The 26,251-nt window shown below is 46.0% G+C and overlaps 2 protein-coding genes and 1 pseudogene across 7 annotated transcripts; all 3 read left to right on the top strand.

The window, feature by feature from the left end:
- On the top strand, window positions 6,715-15,813 carry LOC8082306 (annotated as a pseudogene).
- Window positions 17,169-17,982, top strand: LOC8082305. Its single transcript, XM_002467828.2, has one exon. The coding sequence runs from the start codon at window positions 17,332-17,334 to the stop codon at window positions 17,722-17,724; it is 393 nt and encodes a 130-aa protein (XP_002467873.1). The 5' UTR covers window positions 17,169-17,331; the 3' UTR covers window positions 17,725-17,982.
- Window positions 20,884-25,909, top strand: LOC8082304 (serine/arginine-rich-splicing factor SR34). Of its 6 annotated transcripts, none has more exons than XR_002449540.1 (15): window positions 20,884-21,038; window positions 21,216-21,316; window positions 21,657-21,722; window positions 21,841-21,915; window positions 22,002-22,116; window positions 22,196-22,242; window positions 22,324-22,381; window positions 23,680-23,729; window positions 23,961-24,017; window positions 24,104-24,189; window positions 24,261-24,356; window positions 24,876-24,928; window positions 25,013-25,384; window positions 25,466-25,540; window positions 25,622-25,909. XR_002449540.1 is itself a non-coding variant. In XM_002467827.2 (14 exons), the coding sequence occupies exons 2-14, from the start codon at window positions 21,230-21,232 to the stop codon at window positions 25,634-25,636; spliced, it is 861 nt and encodes a 286-aa protein (XP_002467872.1). In that variant the 5' UTR covers window positions 20,885-21,038; window positions 21,216-21,229; the 3' UTR covers window positions 25,637-25,909. The 6 variants fall into 6 exon arrangements, 2 of the variants coding, with proteins under 2 accessions (XP_002467872.1, XP_021307722.1); XR_002449541.1 differs by having other exon boundaries at window positions 24,817-24,928; XR_002449538.1 differs by having other exon boundaries at window positions 24,696-24,928.

Raw genomic sequence — 26,251 nt, 5'->3', positions numbered from 1 at the left:
GAACACTGCAAACGAAACGAAACGTTACTTTCGGCATACCAGACAAGCAAAGGGGCAGGCAGCAACCAACAAGGCGGCACCCATTACCAGCTAACTCCCGGTCTTTTCGACCCAATTCCTCTTCCGCTCGCCGCTCGGACTCCTGTGCACTGGCGAGCTGTTGGCCGAGCTGCTCCTTCTCTTGTTGGAGGCTCGCCACCTCCTCCTCCAAGTCTGCGTGAATCCTAAACTGGTCAGCAAAGCAAACTATACAAGTATGCGAAACTGCTCGGAGCGTGTGACTAACCTTCCTGCAGTCGGTACTGGTCGGCCAGACGACGAGCGAGGTCGAGACGACGCTCCTTTTCGGCGCTCATCTCGACCACCTTCTCCCCGACCTCCGCCCGCAACCGGTCTACCTCCGCGGCAAGGGCCTTGTTCTCGGCCATGACGCCTTCTATCTGGTCAAAGCACCGTTTCCGGTACTTTGCCGTTTTCATTACGTCCTACAAAGCAAGCATGTCACGATCAAGCAAGACAAGGCAAAAGAATGCGCAGTAGCACAAAAGGCCGCTTACCTTGACTTCGTCGACAAGGCGCTTGGCCGCGCGCTCCACCCTGGCGGCCTCTTCGGACTCGGCAAGCTCCTCATGACCGATAAAGTGATCCCCGCGTTGGCGCCACACATACACGTGTTGGCGGCCATCACGGGGACGACCCTCGATCTCTTCCACCTCGTCGTCGGAGGCCGCCCTGGTCTCCTCCTCCTGGGCTGCGTCACCCCCGGTGGTGGTCCCAGGCATCACTGGCCCTTGGACCAGACCTGGGGAGCCCGCAGCCGGAGAGGCTCCTGCTCGGGGCGGCGGGGGGACTTCACTCCCTCCGGCAGGAGGAGCGGTCGGAGATCTTCCCTTCTCCGAGGAGTCAGTTGGGGGAGCCTCTCCAGCCCTGGTCGGGCTGCTTGTTGTAGTCGGCGCCGCGCTCGGGAGCCCCTCGGTGCCCCCAGGCGCGACTGCAGCTGTTGCCTGCTCTGTGGTCTGGGGAGCCGCATCCCCAGAACCGCGGGCAGGCTCGCCCGTTCCCTGGCCGGCAGTTTGGCCAGGGTCGACATCCGATGCCGCACTACAGGACCAAAAGTAAAAAAAAAAAGAGAGAGTCCAAAATTCGTAAGTCGAACACTTACAGGTCTGACCGACGATGGGTCGCGGTAAACCTCCTCCTCGCCCGGCCGGTCGGCGCCTGTGCCCCCACCTCGGCAACCTGCGGGGCAGCGGCGCCGCTGGCCACTCGATCAGTGGCGACCGGCGCAGTGTCTGGGCGGTTCCGAGGCCGTCAGACCAACGACGGCGCAGCCTCCTCGTCGTCGTCGTCGTCGACGATCCGCACGAGCCGACGACGCTTCGGCGCTTGGCTGCTCTCCGCCGGTAGGTCTGCCGGCAGCTCCGGTGTCGGCAAGGGATCCGCCGGCAATGGCCTTTTCCCCGCTACCCTCTCCTCGGAGGTCGGGACGGGGCGGGCTCGGTCTTCCTCACTGCTGGTGTAACGAGTACACCGAGCAGCGTCCTCCTCCGGCGGAACCTCTCCCACAGGATCTTCCATTCCCAGTGCCAGTGATACATACACTGCGCACCGGTCGACATCACGGACCTGCAAAAGCAACAGAGATGAGTTAACTGCAGACGATATACGAATGATCAAACAGACTCTGCTACATACCTTTGGTGCTGGTCGTCCTAACTTGAAAGCTTGCACCCGATCACTGCCACGGATGAAGCCCCCATCTGCGAAGTTAAACAGCTCGTTCAACAGCTGTTGTACCTCCGCTTTCTCCAGGATCTCCGACCGCATCCTGGTCGGGTCTGCGCTTCCGGCATACTCGTACGCCGAGTGCACCCTCTTCTGGCAGGGCATCACCCGGCGGCAAATGAAGTTGCCGACCACGCCAAGCCCATCCAGGCGCGACCAGTCGATCAGCTTCATCAGATCCGCCACTTGACCGTCGAACTCTGGGCGGTCGGTCCAGCTCGACCTCTTCTCGGGAATGTACCCCACGTCGCAGAACGTGGAGCTGCCCGGTTCCTCCCTCACGTAGAACCACTTCCTGTACCATTCGGTCAAGGAAGTGTTCCATGGGCAGTGCAGGTAGCGATTCTTCATCCCATCACGAAGGTTGAGGTATACTCCACCTGCAACCTTGGAGCCTCCAACTGCTCCCTTCTTCCTCAAGCAGAAAAGGTACCGGAAAAGATCGAAGTGCGGCTCTATGCCAACATAGGCCTCGCACAGATGGATGAAGGTGGAAATAAGGAGAATTGAGTTCGGGTGCAGATTGCAAATCTCGATCTCATAGTACAAAAGAAGTCCTTGAAGAAAAGGATGGACAGGAACACCAAAACCTCTCTTAACGAAATCTTCAAAAACGACGATCTCACCGGCGCGAGGGTCGGGGTAGCTCTCCCCCTCCGGTGCCCTCCAGCTGCCGAGCTCTGCGTCGTGCAGAAGCCCCATATCGACGAGGTCACCAAGAGATTTTGTGGTGCTGCGAGACTTCTTCCATTCCTTGGCCATCAGTTCGGCCCTCTTCCTGGAGTCGCTCTTCGCCATTAGAGGTGCGAATGTGGGCTGGAGTTAGGAAGATGCAGGAGATTGGAGAAGATGAGAGCGGAAGGTTTGAAGGCAATGGCAGGAGAAGCGGTACAGGCGGTCCTATTAGGCCCTTATAAACCCGCGACCCCACCTCTCCCACTTCCTGTATTCTCGGGAAGTGGGCAGGCCATGCGGCGGACGCGGCGTTTCAGTTTACAATGATTATAGACAATTAATGCGGCGGAGTTTTCGTACCAATTGATGGTTTCCTTTTCTCAAACCATGCAAAGAGCGGTTGTACAGTTGCCAGGTACAGCTTTTCATGCATCCGTCTGACATATCGTCAGGAGACCCCGTCACGTCAACTTTAAATTTGAAAGACCTTTTCAAAAGTAAGAAGACACATGCGCCAGTGAGTCAGCAATCCGGGGACTGCACCGACCACCGAGCACTCGACGCTCGGGGACTGGTTGCCCAGTCTATCAACTCGGAACTTCAAGGACTGCACCGACCACCGAGCACTCGACGCTCGGGGACTGGTTGCCCAGTCTATTAGCTCGGAACTTCAAGGACTGCACCGACCACCGAGCACTCGACGCTCGGGGACTGGTTGCCCAGTTTATCAGCTCGGAACTTCAAGGACTGCACCGACCACCGAGCACTCGACGCTCGGGGACTGGTTGCCGAGTTTATCAGCTCGGAATTTCAAGGACTGCACCGACCACCGAGCACTCGACGCTCGGGGACTGGTTGCCCAGTCTATCAACTCAGAACTTCAAGGACTGCACCGACCACCGAGCACTCGACGCTCGGGGACTGGTCGCTCAGTCTATCAGCACAAAGCTTTAAAGCATGCTTAGGAAACTGAGCACTCGATGCTCAGGGACTGGTCGTACAGTATAGTAACATATAATTCCAAGCAGCACACTAAGTGCCTGGGGACTGGTCGATTGGTCTTTTCGATTGCAGACGAGCATGACATGCTCGGGGACTGGTAAATTCAATTTTTTAGACCTTGCTACAAGGCACATACTTCGCCTTCCAGCAAGCTCGGGGACTACATCGGTACGATGCATCTAGCGATGCATCTCAGTCTCAAAACTACTTTGGGGAATTTTCTTTTGACCCTGGCACTACGTGCCTACGCCACCTACTACCAGGCTCGGGGACTAAGTGGGCACACTTCACCTAGCGGTGAATTTGCTTGCTTTTTTGATACTTCTACCTTTCAGAAAGGCAAAGTGGGCACACTTCACCAGGAAAGAAATTTTTTTTAGAGCACCATGCATTCTTCGAACAACCTGCTTCTTCGATGTCAACATTGATCAACTGTCTTTCGAGTTGGACAAGGAACCGTTGCAACTGCTTGGGCGATTTCCCCGCTTATTGAAGACGACAAGCCTCGCTGATCGAAGAAGCTCAAGACGGCGTGTTGCATCACAATACATGGCGCTCGGGGACTAGCTGTGGGGGTATAAACCCCTATACCCTTACGGCTAGACTTCAGCCAGGAAGCTTGACCCACTACGAGACAAGTTCAAGGCTCGATCCGACAAGCCGAGTTTCGCGCAAGGAAACAAGACGTGGAGATCAAGCAGGATTCTAGTCGGTTAGAATAGGAATTGATATCGAATTATCTATGGCAATTGTAACCGACTAGGATTAGTTTCTAGATCTGTAACCCTGCCCTCCCGACTATATAAGGAGGGGCAAGGGACCCCCCTAGGATAGATGATCTCTCAACACAATCCAATACAACCAGACGCAGGACGTAGGTATTACGCCAACTCGGCGGCCGAACCTGGATAAAAAGCTTGTCCGTGTCTTGCGTCACCATCGAGTTCGTAGTTTGCGCACCGTTTACCGATAAACTACTACCGTGGGTATACCCCAAGGTAGACTGCCGACCAGCTTTCGTCGACACCGCCCGACATTGCTGTCCTGCTTCAGCGCCTACCGAGTACCCACACCTCGACGCTAACCTCGTCTACGACAGCCTCGCTCACGCCGTCGTCATCTTCCCTCCTCGCGTCGTCGTCGTCACCCTCCTCGCCCACGCAGCCCTCTCTGCATCTCTTGCCATGTCCGTCTTGATTTTGTGCTCGAGTTTTTATTATGTAATATAATATATGGTTGGTGTCCTTTATTTGATACGTGATTTTCATGTATGTGATTTCGTTTTGGACTTGATCTTGAATTTAGATTTGGTTTGGTGCATTGTTGGGTACCAGGTGGTGTCATTTTCGCGCTGGATTTGATGTTACGAAGGAGATCCCAGAAGATCCGGGTGCTTCCTATGTTTTTTATCCTGGTTATCTTGGCGGACTCAAGTCTCCACCGAGGTCTGGGTCCAATCTCTCCATCCTTATAAGTAGGCAGACCAAAAAAAAACTCCAGACCAAAAAAACGGCTGGAATTTTACCTCTTTATTATTAGGTATAGATATAGATTTATATTTAATGTTCCATGCATATACCATAAGATTTGATGTGACAGAAAATCTTGAAAAATTTTCAGTGTCCATTTTTTAAAAATTTCCTCCTTTGTGGAATTCTGCTAGTTCAACAAAGGTAATTTTGCTAGTTCTCGATCATGGACAATCCCATGAATTCTGCTAGTTCAACAAAGGTAATTTTGCTAGTTCTCGATCATGGACAATCCCATCAGATCGAACGCATCAGCCTGCAAACAAACACCGATTCGCATAATCCGTTCAGAACCGTGCATGACTGGGCATGCTACTCGATGTACAATTCCGCGAATCCGTTCAGAACAACTACTGAATCTGGGGCAGTCCTACGGACGAACCACGGATCCTTGCCATCCACTGGTCAGCTCACCGTCAGCCACACCCTCATCACCACCTGCGTGCATCCCCACAAATTAGGAATAAGCTCGCAAGTCGCAACCCTCTCGAGATATCAAATTGACATGGTAGGAAGCCGAATTGGGAGAAGAGATGGATGGCACGGTATAGCTGTGGTCGTTGGCACTCACGTCTGTTAGTGAGACAGCCCAGGCAGCCGCCCAGAGTCGCGGGCCCTAGGTCTGCCTATTTTTTTTCTAAGGCCTTGTTTAGTTCCGAAAAGATTTCGGATTTCGGTACTGTAGCATTTTTGTTTTTATTTAACAAACATTATCCAATCATAGACTAACTAGTCTCAAAAGATTCATCTCGTGATTTACAGACAAACTGTGTAATTGGTTTTTGTTTTCATCTATATTTAATGCTTCATGCATGTGCCACAAGATTCGATGTGACGGAAAATCTTGAAAACTTTTTGAATTTCGGTAGGAACTAAACAAGGCCTAAGTGCTCCTAGTCATCTTTATCAAAGAGCTACTCAATGGACACAAGTGGGTACTCTAGTGCAGAAAATGGAGGGAAGAAATCAATGAATTTGTGTTTATATGCTTCATCTCTAGGCATAGGTCAGCTTCTTGCAATACTACTAATGAAGGATGTAATTAACTAAAATATTCCCTGCCACTTAAATAGGCAAATATAGTAGTAGTTTAGAACAGGAATTCAGAAAAGCAATCAACTTCTTGCAATACTACTAATGCAGGCTGTAATTTTAGACTGTTACTTTCATTTGTTCCAACCAAAACGAAGAAAGTGTTACCATGGTCTTGTTTAGTTCCGAAAAATTTTGGAAAATTGACACTGTAGCACTTTCGTTTGTATTTGACAAATATTGTTCAATTATAGATTAACTAGGCTCAAAAGATTCGTCTCGTCAATTCCGACCAAACTGTGCAATTATTTTTTATTTTCATCTATATTTAATACTTCATGTATGCGTCTAAAGATTCGATGTGACGGGGAATATGAAAAATTTTGCAAAATTTTCTGGGAACCAAATAAGGCCCATGTGCATTTTTTAAAAAAATTTCAGAACTAAGGCCTTATTTAGATGCACCCAAAAACCAAAACTTTACAAGATTCCCCATCACATCGAATTGCGGCACTTGTATGGAACATTAAATATAGATAAAAAAGATAACTAATTGCACAGTTTACCTGTAAATCATGATACGAATCTTTTAAGCCTAGTTACTCCATAATTAGACAATGTTTGTTAAATAAAAATAAAAGTGCTACAGTGTCAAAATCCAAAAAGTTTTTGCGTCTAAACAAGGCCTAAACAAACCCCGGCCTCACAGCTCGCAAAGTACTGTCTCGGTGCAGGTGGGCTACCTGCACGGCCGCGCCACCAACCTGTCCCCTACCCCCTTTCCCGGTGTGATCTACCACTCCTCGTCAGTGCTCCCACGTGACTCTCTCACTCTCATTCACACTCATCATCGTTCACACTAACAACCCCGGTCCCCCGCTCTCTAAAATCTTCTTCATTTCTCACAGTCTCCACCACCACCGCGAAAGCGAGGAGAGAGAGAGAGCAGGCAGCGGCAATGGCTGGCGCTGGGGACGAGTACTACTACGGCGGGCCAGGCCCGCGCGGCGCCCCTCACGGCCTGCTGCTGGCGGTGGTGGTGGGCCTGGTGGTGGCGGGCCCGCTGTTCCTGGGCGACGGCGGCGAGGTGCTGACGGAGGCCGTGGCGGAGCTGCTGAGCCCCGTGAGTCTGCTCCTCCTCCCCGTCTGCCTGTTGTTCCCCTCTCCTCCGACCGCGGCGCCGCGACGCTCGCCGACGTCTTCGCCTTCGGCGGGTCCCCCGACGCCGTCCACCACGTGGGAGGCTCCCCCGTCGGCGTCGCCTTCATGCTCCTCATCCTCGCCCTGCTCTACTATCGCTCCTCGCTCTTCGGCGGCGACGGCGGCGACGACGAGTAGAGCAGGAGCCGGCCGCGGCGGGTTGCTTTGCAGGGGCCAGGGGGCGGTAGTCGGCGCGATCTCCGGCCGGCTGTGTTGGGTTTGTTACGAGTGGAATGCCAAAGTACGAGAAGAGAGAGGAATAAAATGAACTCGGTGTTTCTTTATTCATTGATCACGGGTATTTATACAAGTCGGGGGGAGAGGAAACTCTCGCCCCAAGTAAACTCGAGCCCACGATGAGTCGTGGGTGATATCCCGTAGGCGGTCGTGGGGGATGTCGTAGTTAGGATAGATCTCCCGTAAGAGGATCCGAGGAGATGAGATCACCCCGGATAAAATATCCGTAACAGGGTTGTATTAGGGTGGTACATAAAACTGCTATGGATAATTTTGTATCAGGGTGGCCTTAATGTGGATATTGTTCACTGATACCTTGTTTTAATGTTGAACTCATGGATTTGGTAGGTTGTACTTGGTGGGTTGACAGGTCTCGGCAACCCTTTCTGGAGTTTGGTTGAATACTTCCAGCATATGTTCCCTGCTGTTGACCCAAGCACTGTAAGTATCGGATGATAGCATCATGATGAAACTTAATAATGTCTTCTTTCTGGCATAATCAGATAATTAAACAGTATTTTGCATAATAGGTCAAGCTGGCAACATGCCAAAGGATTCTGTTGTTAAAACATGATAAAGAGAAGATGTTATTGAATTCCGGCATTACTCCATCAAGCTCCAGCCTGTTGGTGTCAGTCACAGGATTAGAAAGCTCATGCAAAACAATCAAGTGCCTGATCTAGGAGAATATAAAGATGTTAGTTATTTCGTGACAAAGTAAGCACTATCATGCCATTTCACTATTATATTGCAATGAGATATTTTTGATTTCTGAGAAAAGATGATTTGCATAGACGTGAAAGCTAAGAGCACAGATTTAAACTAGTACATGGGATGCCAGTAAATGCTGTGATAAATTAATGCTCCTTCTTGGGGGCACAATAGAAGTTCAACATAACAACAGTCAGAAGTGCAGATGGTTTAGTGAAATAACATGAAATACACCATATTATGTTAATATCATTATCATCTTCCAAATATTATGTCAGTGCTCTCTGGTTTGTTTGTTTTTTTTTTTGTTGAGGGTTGGGGGTGGGGGTGTTTTTTTTGCTTTAGCTTATTTATTAGCATTTCTCTCAGCTAAATAGGCAATAGTAACCCTCATATATCATCTGAATAATGCTGATAATATTATTTTCATACTATACACTCGTTACTAATGTTTGTGAAGTTTGTAGTAGTCAACCCAGTTAAGTCCGAAAAAGGGTAGAGAGCAAGTTACTGTAGAGCATAGAATTTGGGGAATGTGCTGTGCTAATGCAGCTCTAGTTTTATAGTAGCACAACTTGCTGTAAAGGAACAACTGAGATGGGCTCTGCAACTTGAATAAGTTGGTGTTTTAGTTTACATACAAGTTGTTATAGCACTAGAAGGGTTGCACTTAGGCCTGGTAATGGATCATGAGCCAGCCCTAACCCCACCTCAGCTCTAAATATTTTAGAAGTGCCTTGATCCTAATCCAGTTCATATTTTAATGGGTATATAATCCGATCCAGTTCTATCCGTTTAAAAGTATATCCTGCTCCCGTTCTGGCCCTTTTAGATCCTTGGGCACGATCCTTTTCTAGTGTTTGGGTCCAACCTTTTACAATGTTTGGAATCCATCTAGTCTGCACTCACTGGTTGATGTGTCGCTAGGGCTGGCCACATACTAGTAAATCTATGCATCCGTTGAGCACCTGTGCAGCGCATTGACTGCCTGCTTTCAGTTTGAGTAGTGCTTACTTTATTAGTCACAAACAAAAATACAAAAGTGCTTATTTGCTTACATTCACAAATAATATTATGAAATTACTACAACAGTCTACTTAAATTTTGCATAAATCATAATAGCAAAAATAGAAGAACGAAAGGCCATGAATGCTCAAAGTTTCACTCCTCCTAAGCTCCAATTGAAACTGAAGAAAGGGAAAATAATTAAATAACAAATTAATACTTGCTGGCTAGTGGCATAAATAAGGCACGGATTGCCTGAATGTATAGTAAGGCATACCTTTGTCCTTAGAAAAATGACCAGTAGTGAGTTACAATGTTTATTGTATTAGTAGCATTGAAAAAGATCAGCAAGGCTGTGCAAACATACACATCTTCTCCATGACCATGAGTGAGGTGGCAATTGGCTCCATCAACAGCAACAGTACATAACATGTAGTATTTATTAAAATATTTAAAAATATAATTTCTAAACAGCATCCAAAAGGCACCAGGGAAACTGCTTTGTGGTTTTTGAACTCCTGGAAGGCTGGAAGTGCTAAAAGCGAGCTCCAAAGTCTGAACAAATGAGCAGCAAAGAACAAAGACAAGCTGGAATGTATTTTTATGGACACATGAATATAATACAAGACCCTGAAGGAAAGATATAGCTTTTAAAGAAAAGTATATGGGAAAAGAGTACAAGTACTTCTTAGACATCACCAGATCTTGTTTTAACTTTTGTGCCAGCACTAGAGAGGAAAATAGTCTCCCAGCTCTAAATTGCTAACACATGGTCAGGGGATCAAGAACACGCAGTTGGATTTTGAGAGCAATTAGTCTCGGGATTGATTGATTGATTGAAGAGGTACAGGGGTACATTATATAGGCAAGGATCCCTAAGGGTTTATAGAAACACCCAATCAACGGTGATCCTTGCCTTATCAATCTATCTTAATCCCTAAGGTGCTTAACCGCACCAGCCCATAACAGCCCATTAGGGCGCCTATTGCTCAAGATGGCAACGGGGAATTCCCCGTCGGGTAATAAGCCACCATCCCCGTCCCCGCGGAGAAGAATTTTCCCCGTCCCCGTCCCCGTGAACATCAACGGGGGATATTTCTTCCCCATCCCCGTTCCCCGCCGGGGATTTAGTCCCCGTGGAGATCCCCATCCCCGAACACGGTGACAAATAATTTCCCAGAGAAACCAAACCACATCAGAAAATAAGAAAGTTTACTCACAGATTCACAGTACAGATTAGTCTAAGCAATCCATTCCAATAGCAAGGCAACAAGGTTTATCAGTTGCATATAGTTGTTGAGGCGTCCAACACATACGCAACAAAAAAGCATGGCCATATGCTCACAAATCACAAGTTTTCATGATACATACACAAGCATAGGACACAAACACTAAAGAACAAAAGAAAACACACTTTTTTTTCTCGAACAGCGCAGGAGAACTGCGCGTCATTTCATTAAGGTAGAAGAAACAAAGTCCAAGGGTCAACAGACCCACACACAAACACAACACACACACAAAAACACACAAACACACCCACAAACACACAAATACAACGCCACACACACACACCCGTCACCTCACAGGCCACCCAGGCCAAGGGTCGACCAACATCCTTCAAGCCTTAAACTTCGGAGGACAGCAACCTGATGACAAGTTCCTAGAGCTTACAAGCACCAGCTGAGCACCAAAGGCTCCCCTCTGCGCTAATAGACCTTAGAACATCCTGGACACTTGGTTGCCCATTATCGAAGACACATGAGTTTCAATGCTTCCAAATTTCCCAAGCCACTAGGATTATCAAGGAATTGAAGCCTTTTCTCACTTCTTTTGGGGCAGCAGCAGAGGACCTCTTCCACCAACCCAAAAAACGGTCAACAACAGGTTGTGGAGCCAAATGAAGCAGGCCAAATTGCTGCAGAACTTGGGCCCAGACCTGGCGAGCAAAAACACAACCCACAAGCAAATGGTTTATGGTTTCATCCTCTTGATCACAAAGGGGGCAGGATTCAGGATGTGGCAGATTCCTCTTCGCAAGACGATCGGCAGTCCAGACATGTTTGTGAGACACAAGCCAAAGGAAGAACTTGCAACGAGTAGGAGCCCATGTTTTCCAGATTCTTCTCCAAGACCCAAATTTGATGGATCCTACAAAGAAAGCTGCATAAGCAGACTTGCTGCTATAGGACCCATCCTGCATGAATCTCCAATCTGGGTTCTCAGGCTGTAATATGATTCCATGAACCAAATCCCAAATGCGGAAAAAATCAAGCCAGACCTCCACCGTGAGAGCTCCTTTAATATCCTGGACCCAACTCATATTATGCAGGGCCTGCGCCACGGTCCTTCTTTTCGTTGTACGTTTTGGCACAGCACTGAACAAGTTAGGAGCTAACTCATTCACTGTGTGCCCCTCCAAGCCACCTGTCAGACCAAAATAAACTATCTTCTCCATTTCCAACAATAGCATTGTCAGCAATATTGAAGAGGGCTTGAGCCTTTGGAGGAACAGAAATAGCGAGGCCAACCCAAGGTCGATCAGAGTTTGTTTTTTGCGCCCACAGCCACCGGATTCTAAGAGCCCATCCAAGGAGCTCAAGATTTAGGATTCCAAGGCCTCCAAATTCAACCGGCCTCTGAACTTTTTCCCAGGCAACCAGGCAATTGCCCCCATTAGCATTTTGATGACCTTTCCAAAGAAAACTTCGTCGCTTTTTATCAATGGCTTTGAGCACCCATTTTGGGAGGTCCAGAGCAATCAGATTATAAATAGGGACAACAGTGAGAACTACTTTAACCAATGTTAGTCGCCCAGCCTTGTTCAAGAGGGAGGCCTTCCAACCAGGGAGATAGTCTGCCACCTTATCAATCAATGGCAGCAACATCTCCTTCTTTGGTTTACCAAGAGAGAGAGGGAGGCCAAGATATGTACAAGGGAAGGGCCTTATTGAGCAAGAGAGGATGCTAGCAGAGAGCTCCAAGTCCTCATTGGAACAATGAATAGGGGAGGCCGAGCTCTTGACCAGGTTAGTTTTAAGACCAGAGGCATGCCCAAAGCCCCAAACATCTCCAAGAGCTGTCTGATAGTGAGCAGATCCAAATTCTGGGGCCTTAAGAAAATGACAGCATCGTCAGCATAGCAGGAAACCCGGTGTTGCGCCTATTGAATAGCCAGTGGCTGCAAACTAGTCCAGCACTCCAGCTCCAACGCCAGTACACATCAAGCATCTGACGAGGTAGAGGCAACTTCCTGCGGACCAGCCTCCAGCATTGCTGGCAACCAGACACGGAGAGGTAGGAGCACGGCGGCCGAACGCGTCATTCTCGTCAAGACTCAAGAGCAACTGCGTATTGTTGGCTAGAGTAGAGATCTAGTGAAGACGGACTGCAGACAGGAGAGAATGGACAAGATAGGATTGTTGGGCACCGCACAGCCACGCAGGGAGAGCGGCGGCTGATGGAGAAAATGGATAGGATTGGGGAGTGGGGAATTAGGTTTAGAAGATGCTGCGTATATATACTCTGAGACAATAGTTGGGCCTTTACATGGGCCTGGTCGCCTGGTTGCTGGTGCGCGGTGCCTTGATGCCTGCTTGACGGAGCGGGTTTACGGGGATCGGGGATGGGGACTAGCATACCATCCCCGGATCCATCATCCTCGACGGGGATCGTTTTTCTACCAAATTCATCCCCACGGGGAATAATTTGGCCCCATCCCCGTCCCCTAATAGGGGAATTCCCCGCGGGGAATCGGGGATCGGGGCCCCATTGCCATCTTTACCTATTGCTAACACTCCCCCACAGTCAAAACGTTAGTCACTTTACACGTTTAGACTGGACCTAAACTCCGTGAACACTGAGGTAGGCAGTCCCTTGGTGAAGATATCAGCATACTGCGAGGAAGTAGGAACATGCAGAACTCGTAGATCACCAATGGCGACTCACTCCCGGACGAAGTGATGATCAATCTCAATGTGCTTGGTGCGCTGATGTTGCACTGGATTGGAGGTCATGTAGACAGCACTGATGTTGTCGCAGTACACCAGTGTGGCGTGCGGCGTGCCTAAGCGGGGCATGCAGTTCCAAGAGAAGTTGACGTAGCCAGGTCGCCTCTGCAACTCCATTTGCTACTGCGCGATACTCGGCTTTAGCACTTGACCTTGATACTGTATTCTGGCGCTTGGAAGACCAGGAAACAAGGTTGTCACCAAGGAACACTGCATAACCCGAGGTGGATCTGCGAGTGTCAGGACAGCCAGCCCAATCAGCGTCGGTGTAAACAACAAGATCAGCCAAAGTAGTCGGTCGCAGCAGTAGACCGAGGTGAAGTGTGCCCCGAACATAGCGAAGAATACGCTTTAGAGCAGCAAGGTGAGGCTCTCGAGGGTCATGCGGAGCAATTAGTCTCGGGATTGATTGATTGATTGAAGAGGTACAGGGGTACATTATATAGGCAAGGATCCCTAAGGGTTTATAGAAACACCAAATCAACGGTGATCCTTGCCTTATCAATCTATCTTAATCGCTAAGGTGCTTAACCGCACCAGCCCATAACAGCCCATTAGGGCGCCTATTGCTAACAGATTTGTTCCCGTCTCAAGAACATGGGAGCAATCATGTGTACCTGGGTCGGTCACTAATGGTGAGAATCTGATCCATGTAGAGTCCTTCCAAGACAGTCTGATCCAATCCAGCCCTTTCTTTGTATGGCCATATATAATTCATAAAAGGCAGTCCATGAGTTGTGGTTCGAGTTCGGCCCTCGGATTTTGACAGCCCGTTACCAGGCCTAGCTGCATGGTAGATATTTGACATTGCCCAAACAGATACTGATCAATTATGTGCATTCACTATATTTGACATTGTTCCATAACACACCCAAGCTCTTCATATAAGAAGTCTTGAAGGCCAAGCAACTGAGCAGGCCTTCCATTCATTAGCTACTGTGGTGGCATGTTAAGGGGGTGTTTGGGACTGCTCCGGTCCACGTTTTTCAGCTCCACTCCATATTTTTTAGCCAAACGGTTTCAGCTCCACGCACTCTGTTCGAGGAAAAAGGGTGGAGTTGTGAGAGCACCTAAAGAGGTGCTCCACAAACTCTATTTTTTTGTGAGCTGCTCCACGGTGGAGTTTATGGAGCAGTCCCAAACACCCCCTAAGCTCTACATGTAAAACTACAATTGATCTCAACATAGAATGCAGAAGGCTTCAGTCAAAAAGACTAAATTGTGTTCATGAATGCGACGGAAACTATCAAATGCATTTGTTTTGAGAATACAATATTACTGACACCTCCATAATCTGAACTTATGATCCAAATAGATTTGCTATAACCACTTATTGTCGAATTCTAGAGCTATATATGTTGCACCCATTGCCTGAACTTTAAGAAATTGGATATGTTTTGTTTTTAGCAAAGAACAGAGGAGTAATGAAGTAGAAAAAAAGGAGTAAATTATATGCCCAACATGATTTTATAATAATCATTCCATTCAGTGGAGGCAAATTAGCATGCAAAATTTATATTTAGATTAGACATGATAAAATATTGGAAATACTAAAGTAGGATCATGTCAGTGTATGAGATGGAAACTACGAGGTAATCACATGGCTAACTATGTACAGTTGAGCATACATTTATGAGCCAGAAAACTAAGTGAAAAGACTGACTAGGCATCGGACTTGGCATCTAGCAGGCATTGAACTTCAGATAGTGGATTTTATGTTTTAGAGAAATGGTAGTGAGTAAAGATCTTTTGACTTGAGTCAGCAAGTGTCTCATTTTTCACCTGAAATGCTCTCTGGCTGTGCATGTCCTATAAACCATTAATGCCATTATCTTTTACCTTTCAAATTTTCATTTGCTAGTTTTCTGTCCACAGATTATTTTGGTCCAGGTTGTTACTTTTATAGTTTCAATAACTGCGATCCAAATATCATCACCTGGTGTTGTGTTTTTTATAAATAGCAGCGCACCAATATATATTGTTGCTCAGATTTAATTTTGTGTACACATTTGCCAGAGCTGGGTATGGATCAGAAAGTGAAGTAGATGATGAAGCAGCAATGGTAAGCCTGCCAAGTGATGTTGACAAATTAAACCGGGCATCGAGAAAAAGTGCTGTCAGACTCCAGGAGATTGGACCAAGGATGACTATGCGCCTAGTTAAAGTTGAAGCTGGGCTATGTTCAGGAGATGTCTTATACCCATGGCCTGGTGAGTTCCACTTAATGCTTTGAACACCTTAAATTATTCCAAAGTATTGATGCATTTTTTTTTGTTGACTGATTTCCTTTTTATGATACAGCGGAGAAGGAAGTGGTGGGAAAGAACGGAACAGAAACTGGGGAAGAAGTAGGACAAGAAGATGAGGATAATGCTGAGGCCACAGATGAGTCTGAGGATGAGATGGAGGTATAGGAATTTACATGTATCGGACAATGCAAAGGCAGACGCAGGTGTTTTGACAATCCTGGATGTTTCATGCTGAAACCAACGGGCCTTGTGCCCTATAACGTGATGCATTCATGTCAATTTTGCGACTGAAGGTCCATGCATTCTTTGCAACAAAGTGTAACATTGTTTTGCGGATGGTTACGACTCAAGTTTGGGAATAGTTTTTGGTTCGCGGTCTAAGATTTCTTATTCTTGTCGGGGGTTCACGGGGATGGACACAACTAAGGCCTTGTTTGGATGTAGTCGGATTCACATCAATCCACATGTGTTGAGGTGGATTGGAGTGGAACATTCCACCTCAATCCACACCAACACACATGGATTGAAGTGAATACGACAACATCCAAACAAGGCCTAAGGCTTTGTTTGGTTATGCTGGTACTGGACTACTGATAGTGGATTGGCATGATGTTCTTCCTCATGTTTGTAGGGTTTGTTATGGCCATATGGTGGGCCTTTTTTTTGCTGTATTCTCTGATGAGTAGGCTGAGTGGGGTGCTTTAGGGTCTGTCTGGGACTTCACACCAAATTTAGTTCTGCTCAACTCCACCATGAGCAGCTTTAGAGTATTTGGAGTACCATTAGATGTGCTCCATAAAGTTCTTAACTCCAGCCTTTTTATAGAGCAGTTGAGCTTATCCCTGTTTGGCTAACGAAATTGAAAGCAGAGCTCAAAAAGATAGAACGTTAGCAGTACGTGTTTAGCTGTCATGTATTGTTATGTTTTTACCTCGAGAAGCGCTAGGGGCGACGAGGCAAGCTCACATGCTGGAAGCTGAAACTGTGAGAGGATCCGAGATCTGAAATGTCATGCTAATTGTCGGCTGGTATGACAGGTAAGGGCTGCTTGTGCAGGCAATGAGTAGATTCTCAAGCTTGAAGGCCTGAACTGTCATCACTCCTCAGGATTAAGAAATGCATGCAGTGTAACTAACCTTGGGATCAGGATTCAGGGTGCATTGACGATTTGCATTTTCCTCCTACTTATTTTTTTTGAAAGATCTTGTCCTCCTATTATATTATATAGGGCCTATTTAGTTCTTGGTTTGGGCCAAAAAAATTTAGATTTTGGTCCACCATTCTGCAAAATGGAAGTAAACACCATCTAAATTTTTTGTCAAAATAGTTGCCATTTTGCATTTTAGATTTTACCTCAAAATAATAATAAAAAAACTCAAAAGAGCAGCTCCGGGCTTGTTTAGTTCCTCATGGAATGCAAAAATACCAACTACTTAACGATGAAGGGCTTGTTTAGTTTTCCATTTGGGCAAAAAAAAGGTTTTGGTCTACCATTCTGCAGAATAGAACTAAACATCATCCAAAATTTTTAGCAAAATGGTTGTCATTTTGTATTCTGTATTTTGACCTCAAGAGCCCCTAAAAAAACCAAAAGAACAACTTCATATATTTTGGACTCTCAAAATTTTGGTATTTTAGATGTAACTAAACACACCATTCATGTATTTTGGACCCTGAGAAATGGGCTGGCAGCTCGCACCGCCCCCGCCGGCTCGCACGCTGTCTCACTGCGGGTGGGCTACCTGCACGGCCGCACCACCAACCTGTCCCCCCTTTCCCCTCGTCCCCGTGTGATCCACAACTCCTCAGTCCTCCCACGTGACTCTCTCACTCTCATCTTCTTCACTTCCCAGTCTCCCACCACCAACACCAACGACAGAGAGAGAGCAGGCAGCGGCAATGGCTGGCGCCGGGGACGAGTACTACTACGGCGGGCCAGGCCCGCGCGGCGCGCCTCACGGCCTGCTGCTGGCGGTGGTGGTGGGCCTGGTGGTGGCGGGCCCGCTGTTCCTGGGCGACGGCGGCGAGGCGCTGACGGAGGCCGTGGCGGAGCTGCTGAGCCCCGTGGGGCTGCTCCTCCTCCCCGTCTGCCTCCTGTTCCTCATCCGCGTCCTCTCCTCCGACCGCGGCGCCGCGGCGCTCGCCGACGTCTTCGCCTTCGGCGGGTCCCCCGACGCCGTCCACCGCGTGGGAGGCTCCCCCGTCGGCGTCGCCTTCATGCTCCTCCTCATCCTCGCCCTGCTCTACTACCGCTCCTCGCTCTTCGGCGGCGACGGCGGCGACGACGAGTAGAGCAGGAGCCGGCCGCGGCGGGTCGCTTTGCAGGGGCCAGGGAGGGGGAGCGGCGGGGCGGGGCGGTAGTCGGCGCGAGCCTGCGATCTCCGGCCCGGCTGTGTTGGGGTGTGTTTTTTGTGTAATGCGTGGTTTGCGAGGGGCGTGGGTGCAAAAGTGCGTGCGTGCGTGCGTGTGTGTGTAAATCGTGTGGAGCACTGGAGTAAAAGTAATTAATCTACTGTTTGCTTCGTCGGTTTGTGATGAGGGGTTGCTGAAGCTTCTGTGCCGCGTTGGACCATGTGCGTGCTTGTACTCTTCTCTTCCCCACTGCCTCCCCTTCGTCGGTGGCCTCTGTCTCTGATCAGAAGCAGTTTACGCGTACACAAAACACACTATACGAGTGGACACCAATGTGTGCCCGTGAATTCCATTACATAGGAGTACTCCGTATAGTACAAAACCAGCAAGGACCGCTCCTATAAAGTGTGCCTCAGAATTTCAATCAGAAAACAAAAAGAAAGCGGTAAAGTTGTCCTGGTCGGTGCCTCCACGGGCTCCATGTAGTCATGTCCCCTAAAGCTTTTAGTACTTGTATACTAATAGTACTGTCCTCTGATGTGTTTTTGGTTAAGCTGAAGCGAAATCATCAACTGGTGCGAAAAACTGCCGATCATTTCTACAGTACGTTGCAACTTTCGACCTTATGTTGCATACTCATGGTCACGTGGGACGGCTGAGGTGCATTCGGTTTTGCTCTTCTTCTTTTTTTGTCCATTCATTCACGCCTACATGTATGTTTCATCTGCATAAAAATTGGTTTATTTGCCCTCCTACAATTATGGCATTGTTTAGTTTAAAAAAAATTTGGATTTTGACACAGTAGCATTTTCGTTTTAATTTGACAAACATTTTCTAATTATAGAGTAATTAGCTTAAAAGATTCATCTCGCGATTTAGAGACAAACTGTGTAATTAATTTTTATTTTTGTCTATATTTAATATTCCCATGTAGCACGAGATTTGATGTGACGAAGAATCTTGAAAAGTTTTTGGTTTTTGAAGTGAAGTCGATCACGATTTACTTTCTTCCTCGTTTACAAATTGTTACGTTTACTCATCAGTGACCAAAGATACTGTTGAGTGCAGACAACGGTCTTGTTTGGTTTCTGCTTCAACTGCAGTCCCACCGATACTCGATGGTCGTTGGAGCTTAAACCCAAAAATTTTCAAATTCGCCGTCTCTAACTTCGATCCCACCGGTCAAGCGGTGCCGAGTGCATCCTTGTTTCGGTGTATGTAGTGAGAGCGGTCGATCTCTTCCAGACTTACCTGTGTACTTGCCAATAAAAACCGTGTTTGATGTGTGATTGAAATATTGCTTCTTTTTCAGGCAACAGTTATCAGCCCTTAAATTCACATTAACGATAACAATCTCCACGACGTAGACTGTGCAAACGTATATGGCATACGTGTCGCAGCTGTGGCACAAGTGATACGCGACCACCTACGCATGCGTTGCCCATGCCCCCTCCTATCCTTAGGTCTTGTTTAAATCCATTTTTTAGATTTTGATACTGTAGCAATTTTGTTTTTATTTAACAAACACTGTACAATTATAAAAAAAACTAGGTTTAAAAAATTCGTCTCGCTATTTACAGGTAATTATTTTTTATTTTTATCTATATTTAATACTCCATATATGTGCCGCAAATTCAATATGACGGAGAGTCTTAAAAAGTTTTCAATTTTTAGGGTGAACTAAACAAAGCCTCAGTGTCCTTGCGAAGATAGTAGCCACCGACAAACACAAACGTCGCCTGAACACAACACACAACAGCCGGCTGACGAATAGGAATTGCGTGGATCTATTGCTCTATTGCCGTGTAAAAAAAAATTTCATGCATGCTCGCATGACCATCTTATGTGATAGATTCAACAACGAATTTGGTCTCCTATTCTCCGTCCATAGTTCGCTCTAGCAAGCTGAATTGCTGAACCTCCTCCACATTTCAACATTGGAGATGTTTTTGCGAGTTTGCATTGAGGACATGAATGCCCAGTGAACTGCGAATGCCTAATCAGTGGTAGAAAAAGAAGCAAGGATATGTGGGAGTGTCCGGTGGGCCTATTCGGTTGAGATTAAAGCCAGCGGCTGTAGCCTTATTAATTATTATGGAAATACTTAAAAGAAAACATGCGGTATTTGAGGGAGACGCCCATAGACTCCATTGACGCCCAAACACCTCTCCCCCTCTCCCCCAATCTTTCTCTCTCTCTCTCTCTCCGGTGAGCACCTCATTCTGCCGCGCCCTACCACTCCACCATGCCCGTGGAGATGGTGGATTCAGCGGCGACGGCGGCGGATCTGCGCAAGGTAGGCCTTCTTCTCCTCTCCTCCACTGTACTCTCTCAACTGCTTTTTCCTGTATCAGTGAGCTAGGATTTCGACGAGCTCTCTCTATCACCTTTTCCAACTCTGATGGGCTATAGAATGGCCGACCAGGGGGAGGCAGTTAGGCCAAGTGATGGGGATGATCGATGGGCGGTTTAGGAGGCTGGCAGTGGGAGCTAGGGTTTAGCTTGCCGCGACAGGGCGGTGGTGGCGTCGGGGGTGAGGGCGCCATAGTCAGGGAAGAATATGAGTTTTTTGTTCCACTAAAAAATGGTGAGGAGATGTGCATGATGAAAGTCCAAAATCCTGCGCGTGGACACTCTACAAGCGACCTACTTATTATTATTAGTTTGGTCTAAGTATTTTTGAAGTTTGAGGCTAGAACCTTGTTCTATTATCTTATTTTTTCTGAAGGATGCAAATCGTGGCCGTAGCTGCAACGAACACACCTTGTATCGGTAGTTTTTTCTTCTCCAAATACTGAATGTAAATGCTCACACCCACGCATTCAAGCTTTTAATTTGAGTTCTTGTGTCACGTCTGAACCATTGTGTACTACTTTTAACTAAATCGATTTTTGGGCTTAATAAGCAATACCAAAAGTGACATATGAGAGGCATACCTTCACCTGCTACAGAACTTCATTATGGGCCAACCTGACGTGCCCACGGCCCATACACAGAAACGAGCCCAAAAAAATCCAGAAAAGTGAAGAGGCGAGCGGGCTTGCCGTACCTGGCCCACAGTCATAGAGAATTCGGACCCAAACTGGATGCGCTCCGGTTCCGGTCGTCTCTCTTTCTTTCGGGTCTGCCCACTTCGACTTCGAGTGGTCATAAACCCCCGCCTCCCTTGTGTCATCCCCATCCGCCTCGACCTCGCGGCCGCAACAGCGAAACCCTAGCCTCGACCTCTATCTCCTCCGGCCACAGCTGTTCAGGTAGGAATCTCCTTTCCTCTTGGTTCCTCGGGTGGTTCATGCCCCGCGCCTCCGCTGCTTTCTGGATTTGTTTTGATTTTGAACCGTCTCTTGTGGGGGTGCTGTGTCGGGTTGCGGAGATGCGGACGCGGACGCGGTGGGGGCTAGTTTGCTGATTGATTCTTTCTTTGTTGGTAGGTCAGCGGTGAAGGATGAGCAGGCGCTGGAGCCGCACGATCTACGTCGGCAACCTCCCCGGCGACATCCGGGAGAGGGAGGTGGAGGATCTGTTCTACAAGGTGGGGAATTTTTTAATTGTTTGATTGATTCCTTGCTACCCTATTAGTCCTACCAAAGAGCGCAACCCGTATTACTGTATTAGGCCGGGCTCGGTTACCCTGTGCTTCTTAGAGTCAGTATCTGATGCCTATACAACTTTCCTAATGCAATAGGATGCGATGCACTGCTATGCTCTTATGGCCATGCCCATAAATCGCAGAAAACTGGTGGCTTGGATAACCTTGTGCTATCAGGGCCCACCTAATTTCACTGCTATATTTGCTTATAGTTGTTGTTTATTTGAAAGGTCACATGATTTTGTACTAATAGTGTTCAAATTTATAAAACTTGTGAACGCAGTATGGTAGAATTGTTGACATTGACCTGAAGGTCCCCCCAAGGCCACCTGGTTATGCTTTTGTTGAGGTAAGATTCACTTGAATGTGTTGAATAACATAGTTATCTTTTCCGCTCAAAGATGATCTTGGTTGGTTGATGACTTAGTCACGAACAGCAAACCTAAGGTAGTTAGCTAATCTTGTAGTTTGAAGATGCTCGTGATGCTGAGGATGCAATTGCTGGGCGGGATGGATACAACTTTGATGGACACCGTCTAAGAGTAAGCTAATCAGTGCTTTGCTAAGCTACATGCTTTTGCTCTCTTTCCCTTCAATCTGTTGATCCAATGCCTACTTTTGTGGTCAGGTGGAGGCTGCTCATGGTGGTAGAGGTAATACTTCCTCGTATGATCGTTCAAGTGGCTTTGGTGGTGGCGGTGGTGGAGCACGTCGTGGTGTGTCGAGACACTCAGAGTATCGTGGTATGGTTTCTATTCATTTTGAACATCAGTGATTGCTTCTCTTCTGTCTGCAACCTTTAACTTGAATCACTGCAAACAGTTCTTGTCACTGGACTGCCTTCTTCTGCATCATGGCAGGATTTAAAGGTCTGTGTCAACTTTTTCCCTCGTGTTCTTCCCTAAGACTGCATCTTTTATCTCATTAACACAAAATATTTTTTTTCCTAGGATCATATGCGGAAGGCTGGTGATGTCTGTTTCTCTGAAGTGTATCGCGAAGGCGGTGGTAAGTAGCATTTTGGGTTAAAAAGCCACAGCCTTTATTACAATTTTAAAATGTTCATCAGAAATCTTTATAAGCACGGGTGCACAAATATATTGGGGGTGCAATTTTTTTTTCAAAAGCAATAAGGTTTGATCCTTTTGCCCCTTTGGTGCTATTTTCATGACAGAACTAACGACACATATCCTCTTACATACTGGGACTACATGAAGTGCCCTGTGTTCAATTTTTTTTTCTCTCTTAGTATTCTCATTTCCCAGAACAGAAAAACTAATAGCTCTTTGATATTATTAGGTATAGATTGATAAAATACTACTCCCTCCATGTTCCTAAAGAAAGTTGTTTTGAGGTTGTCTTAAAGTCAAATATTTTAAACTTTGACTATAAATAAATTCTTTTCGGCCGAGTTTGAAAATATGAAAGTGATATAAGTAGATTCGTCTCGAAATGTAGTTTTATAAAATTATATATTGACTATATTCTATAAATATTTTATAACAAAAAGTAGTGGTCAAAGGTGTTTTTTGTAGACGGTGTCGATGTCCAAAACGACATTCTTTATGGACATGGAGTAATTATTTATAAAAGCTAATTTAGGAACAGTTGAAAAATGCTTGGGATTGCAAGAACGATATTGCCACAAGAAAGTTCAAACTTGCTTGGGTACGTAGTAACCAAATGTACTACAGTAACAATTTTAACATGCTAGCACCATGTGAATGGATCAAATGTATTGGGACAATAAATAAATCTCATAGCCATTAATGAAGTAATGTGCCTGCCATACTTAATCCCTGTGGTTCAAGCAAATCGAGAACTGAATTCTTGAGTTAAAGGATATTGCATTCGAAATTTGCAAATGGACCTATTTAGTTGGTCACATCTGTAAGCTGCACATACTTTATAGGGACATTCATCGCACATTCTATATTCTCAATCCCAATAAAAGACCATCTGCCTCCTATAGCTATGACAAGTTCAGTCATGATTTATATGACAAAAAAATCCATTCATCAATAGTCTCTCTCCCCTTGATTTGGAATATGGACAGCCATTTTGATGACTTCTTATCAATTCTTGCAAAGAGCACCTACTTAGCCTTCCCATATCTAGGATTGGGCGCATATAAATGCTTCATAACATAATACTACCATCTCTTATTATTTATGGTGAAGGTTTATTTCATTTGGTTGCTTGTTTTTCAACCTTATTTTCTTCAAGGAATGTGATGTAAAGCTATCTTTGTTCATACAGTTATTTTCTTTGGCAAATTCGTATCATATATTTCTATTTTGTTACAGGCACCGTAGGAATTGTGGACTACACAAATTATGATGATATGAAATATGCTGTAAGTCCATAATACATTTCCCTTCTGTCTTGTGGCATTGGCTGGTCAATTTGTGTTAATCATTTCATTCTATAGTTTTTTCCCTGTGGATCTACTGTTTGACCTTCTACAATACTTGATCTTTGATTGTTTCCGTATCTGTCACCATTAGTTCGATCTCTTCTACGATAGCCATAAAAATGTGCTCTTAATGCTTTGAACTATCCTCTTGGCATTGACAATCCATTGCAGATAAAGAAGCTGGATGATACTGAATTCAGGAACGCCTTTGGGCGAGCCTATATAAGGGTAAGCATTGCATCCTGTTACTGGTTTAGTCCTGGGGATCACTTGTGTAGTTTGTTGTTAAGTATGCACCTTATTATTCTTTACAGGTGAAGGAATATGATGGCAAACGTGGTCGCTCCTACTCACGTAGCCGAAGCCCAAGCCGTAGCTACAGTAAAAGCAGGAGCCCGAGGTATGCTGCTGTACTGTGATGTCAGGTAACCTTGTTGATAACTAATAACTAATACTGAATATGCTTTGCAGCAAATCACCCAAGACTCGCCGTTCATCATCTAGATCCCGGTCGAGGTCTGTTTCTTCCCGTTCAAGGTCTGCATCAAAAGGACGTTCTCCGTCAAGGTAACATACACTGTTCCAAAGTTTGAGCTTTGAATCCTTATATATGTCAAGTTCTTTTCTACTGTTTTCTCCAAAGCACAATATATATGCATTAGTAGAATATCTGCACAAATTACAAATATACCTACTTCTGTTTTGTATAATTATTTGTTGCCTACTCTGTTGGCCTTTTTTTCTTTCCAAAGATTGCTTCTGTTTTGTAGTCTAAAACAGTGGTTAACAATCTTGATTAAAGTATCGTCTTTGTTCTGCGACCTTCATTGGTCTCAATATTTGGTATCTAGTCATTCTCTAATAAGCAAATCAGTTAAGTTCAAGTTAACACAGTTACACTCCCAGGCATGTATACAATGATGATGGCTTGCTGTACAGTCTGATTGCTTTGGGGTCCCTTCTCAAGTGCTCGGAGTCTCTAATGAACGATATGAACTGCTTAGTCTGTTCTGTTTTGTTTTTGAAGACTCAATTATCTCGCCCTTTTAACTGGGATTGTGTGGTGATCTGGGGATTGCGCATTAGGATATTGAGGATGGGATTTTCACAATTTGCTACAATTCAGTTGATTTTATAAGGTATGGTTATTAATTGAGAGCTTGTATGGAAAGCTAAAATCGTCCCATTATTTTACCTAATGTCCTGTAACTGATTGACATCAGAGCTTGGGCATAAGCGCATTGTTTGGAATACTGGACATAGGAGCGTTAAAGATTGGTGGTCTGGATTATGGTGGTACAGTGACTAGGAATGTACTTGGAGTTCAATGCTTGGGGAATGAGTTTTCTTCCTACCTCGGGCACACTTCAGATGGTTGCTGTAGTTCGTATATGCACTGTTGACATTATTATACAACATTCTTACAGTTGCATGGAACTGAACACTTCTATTTTCATGAGCTTTTATTGCTTTCGTTCGAAGCGGCGTCATGGCTTTTGGAACCAAGTTGTTAAAGCTGCATTTTGGATATTGAATCAGTTGTTTGTGGAACGTTTTGCAGATCACCAGCAAGATCCAAATCTCCTAATGCTTCTGTAAGTTCCCTTCATCATTTTGATAATAATTTTTTGCTATTTTTGTTGCTTCATTTTATATCTGCTAAAATGTCTATGCAGCCGGCAAATGGTGAAGCAGCAAGCCCCAAGAAGCAGAGCCCAAACAGGAGCCCATCTGGCTCACGCTCTCCTGATGTAAAATGATTCTGCTCTTATTTGCTGTACTTGTTAATATCAAACACAGCTGAACTGACAACAATCTATCAAAATTTGCAGGCGAAACCTGAATAAAATTGCTATGCTATTAAAGGATTGCAGATGGAGTCCAGAGCTCTTCTTTTCTGGACACTTTTCCTCCATGTTGTTCTAGCACCATCTTTGTCTTAGCAACAGTACGAGATTGGATGATATTAACTATCAGTATCAGCTTGTATCGATGGATCCCAACCCCATTTGCTTTTGCTTAATTTTTCTATTGTTAGTGATTGATGAATACATGCTGTGTGGATTTGTGCTATGTTGACTAAATCATGTTCTGGACCTCATACATGTTTTCTTCGTTTCCGTTATTTAGTTTGGTGGTTGCTGCACAATTTTGCACCTTGTGAAACACATACGCTCGTTGGGCAATGATGCTGTCCAATCTTGAGCTTTATTTGATTAGTGAAATAATGCTGTCCTGTCAGTATAGTTAAACAACATTTACTTGCACTTTGGGTCTGTTCTATTCATTCACTGTTGCATAGTTAGTTGCTAGTCCGATTTGCAGTTTGCTCAGTCTCCGGCAGTCGGATGAAAATGAGCTAGTGCAAACTTGATGGGGGTTGTTTGTTACGGTGGGCGTGATTGGTTCCTTGAACATCGTAGCCTGTCTGGTTGCAGTCGTGATCGGTTGGGAAGTAAGGT

This window comes from Sorghum bicolor, chromosome 1 (genome assembly GCF_000003195.3).
Source record: "Sorghum bicolor cultivar BTx623 chromosome 1, Sorghum_bicolor_NCBIv3, whole genome shotgun sequence".
Lineage (NCBI taxonomy): Eukaryota > Viridiplantae > Streptophyta > Magnoliopsida > Poales > Poaceae > Sorghum > Sorghum bicolor.
Note: the sequence above shows the minus strand (reverse complement) of the source record. Positions and strands in the feature narration are given on the sequence as shown.

What these genes read in the sequence shown, in the direction of transcription:
- LOC8082304 (XM_002467827.2), top strand. Translation starts at nt 21,230, where the DNA reads ATGAGCAGGCGCTGGAGCCGCACGATCTACGTCGGCAACCTCCCCGGC. An exon ending in CTGGTTATGCTTTTGTTGAG is followed by an intron (nt 21,723 to 21,840) that starts GTAAGATTCACT and finishes CTAATCTTGTAG; the next exon opens with TTTGAAGATGCTCGTGATGC. An exon ending in CATCATGGCAGGATTTAAAG is followed by an intron (nt 22,243 to 22,323) that starts GTCTGTGTCAAC and finishes TTTTTTTCCTAG; the next exon opens with GATCATATGCGGAAGGCTGG.
- LOC8082305 (XM_002467828.2), top strand. Translation starts at nt 17,332, where the DNA reads ATGGCTGGCGCCGGGGACGAGTACTACTACGGCGGGCCAGGCCCGCGC.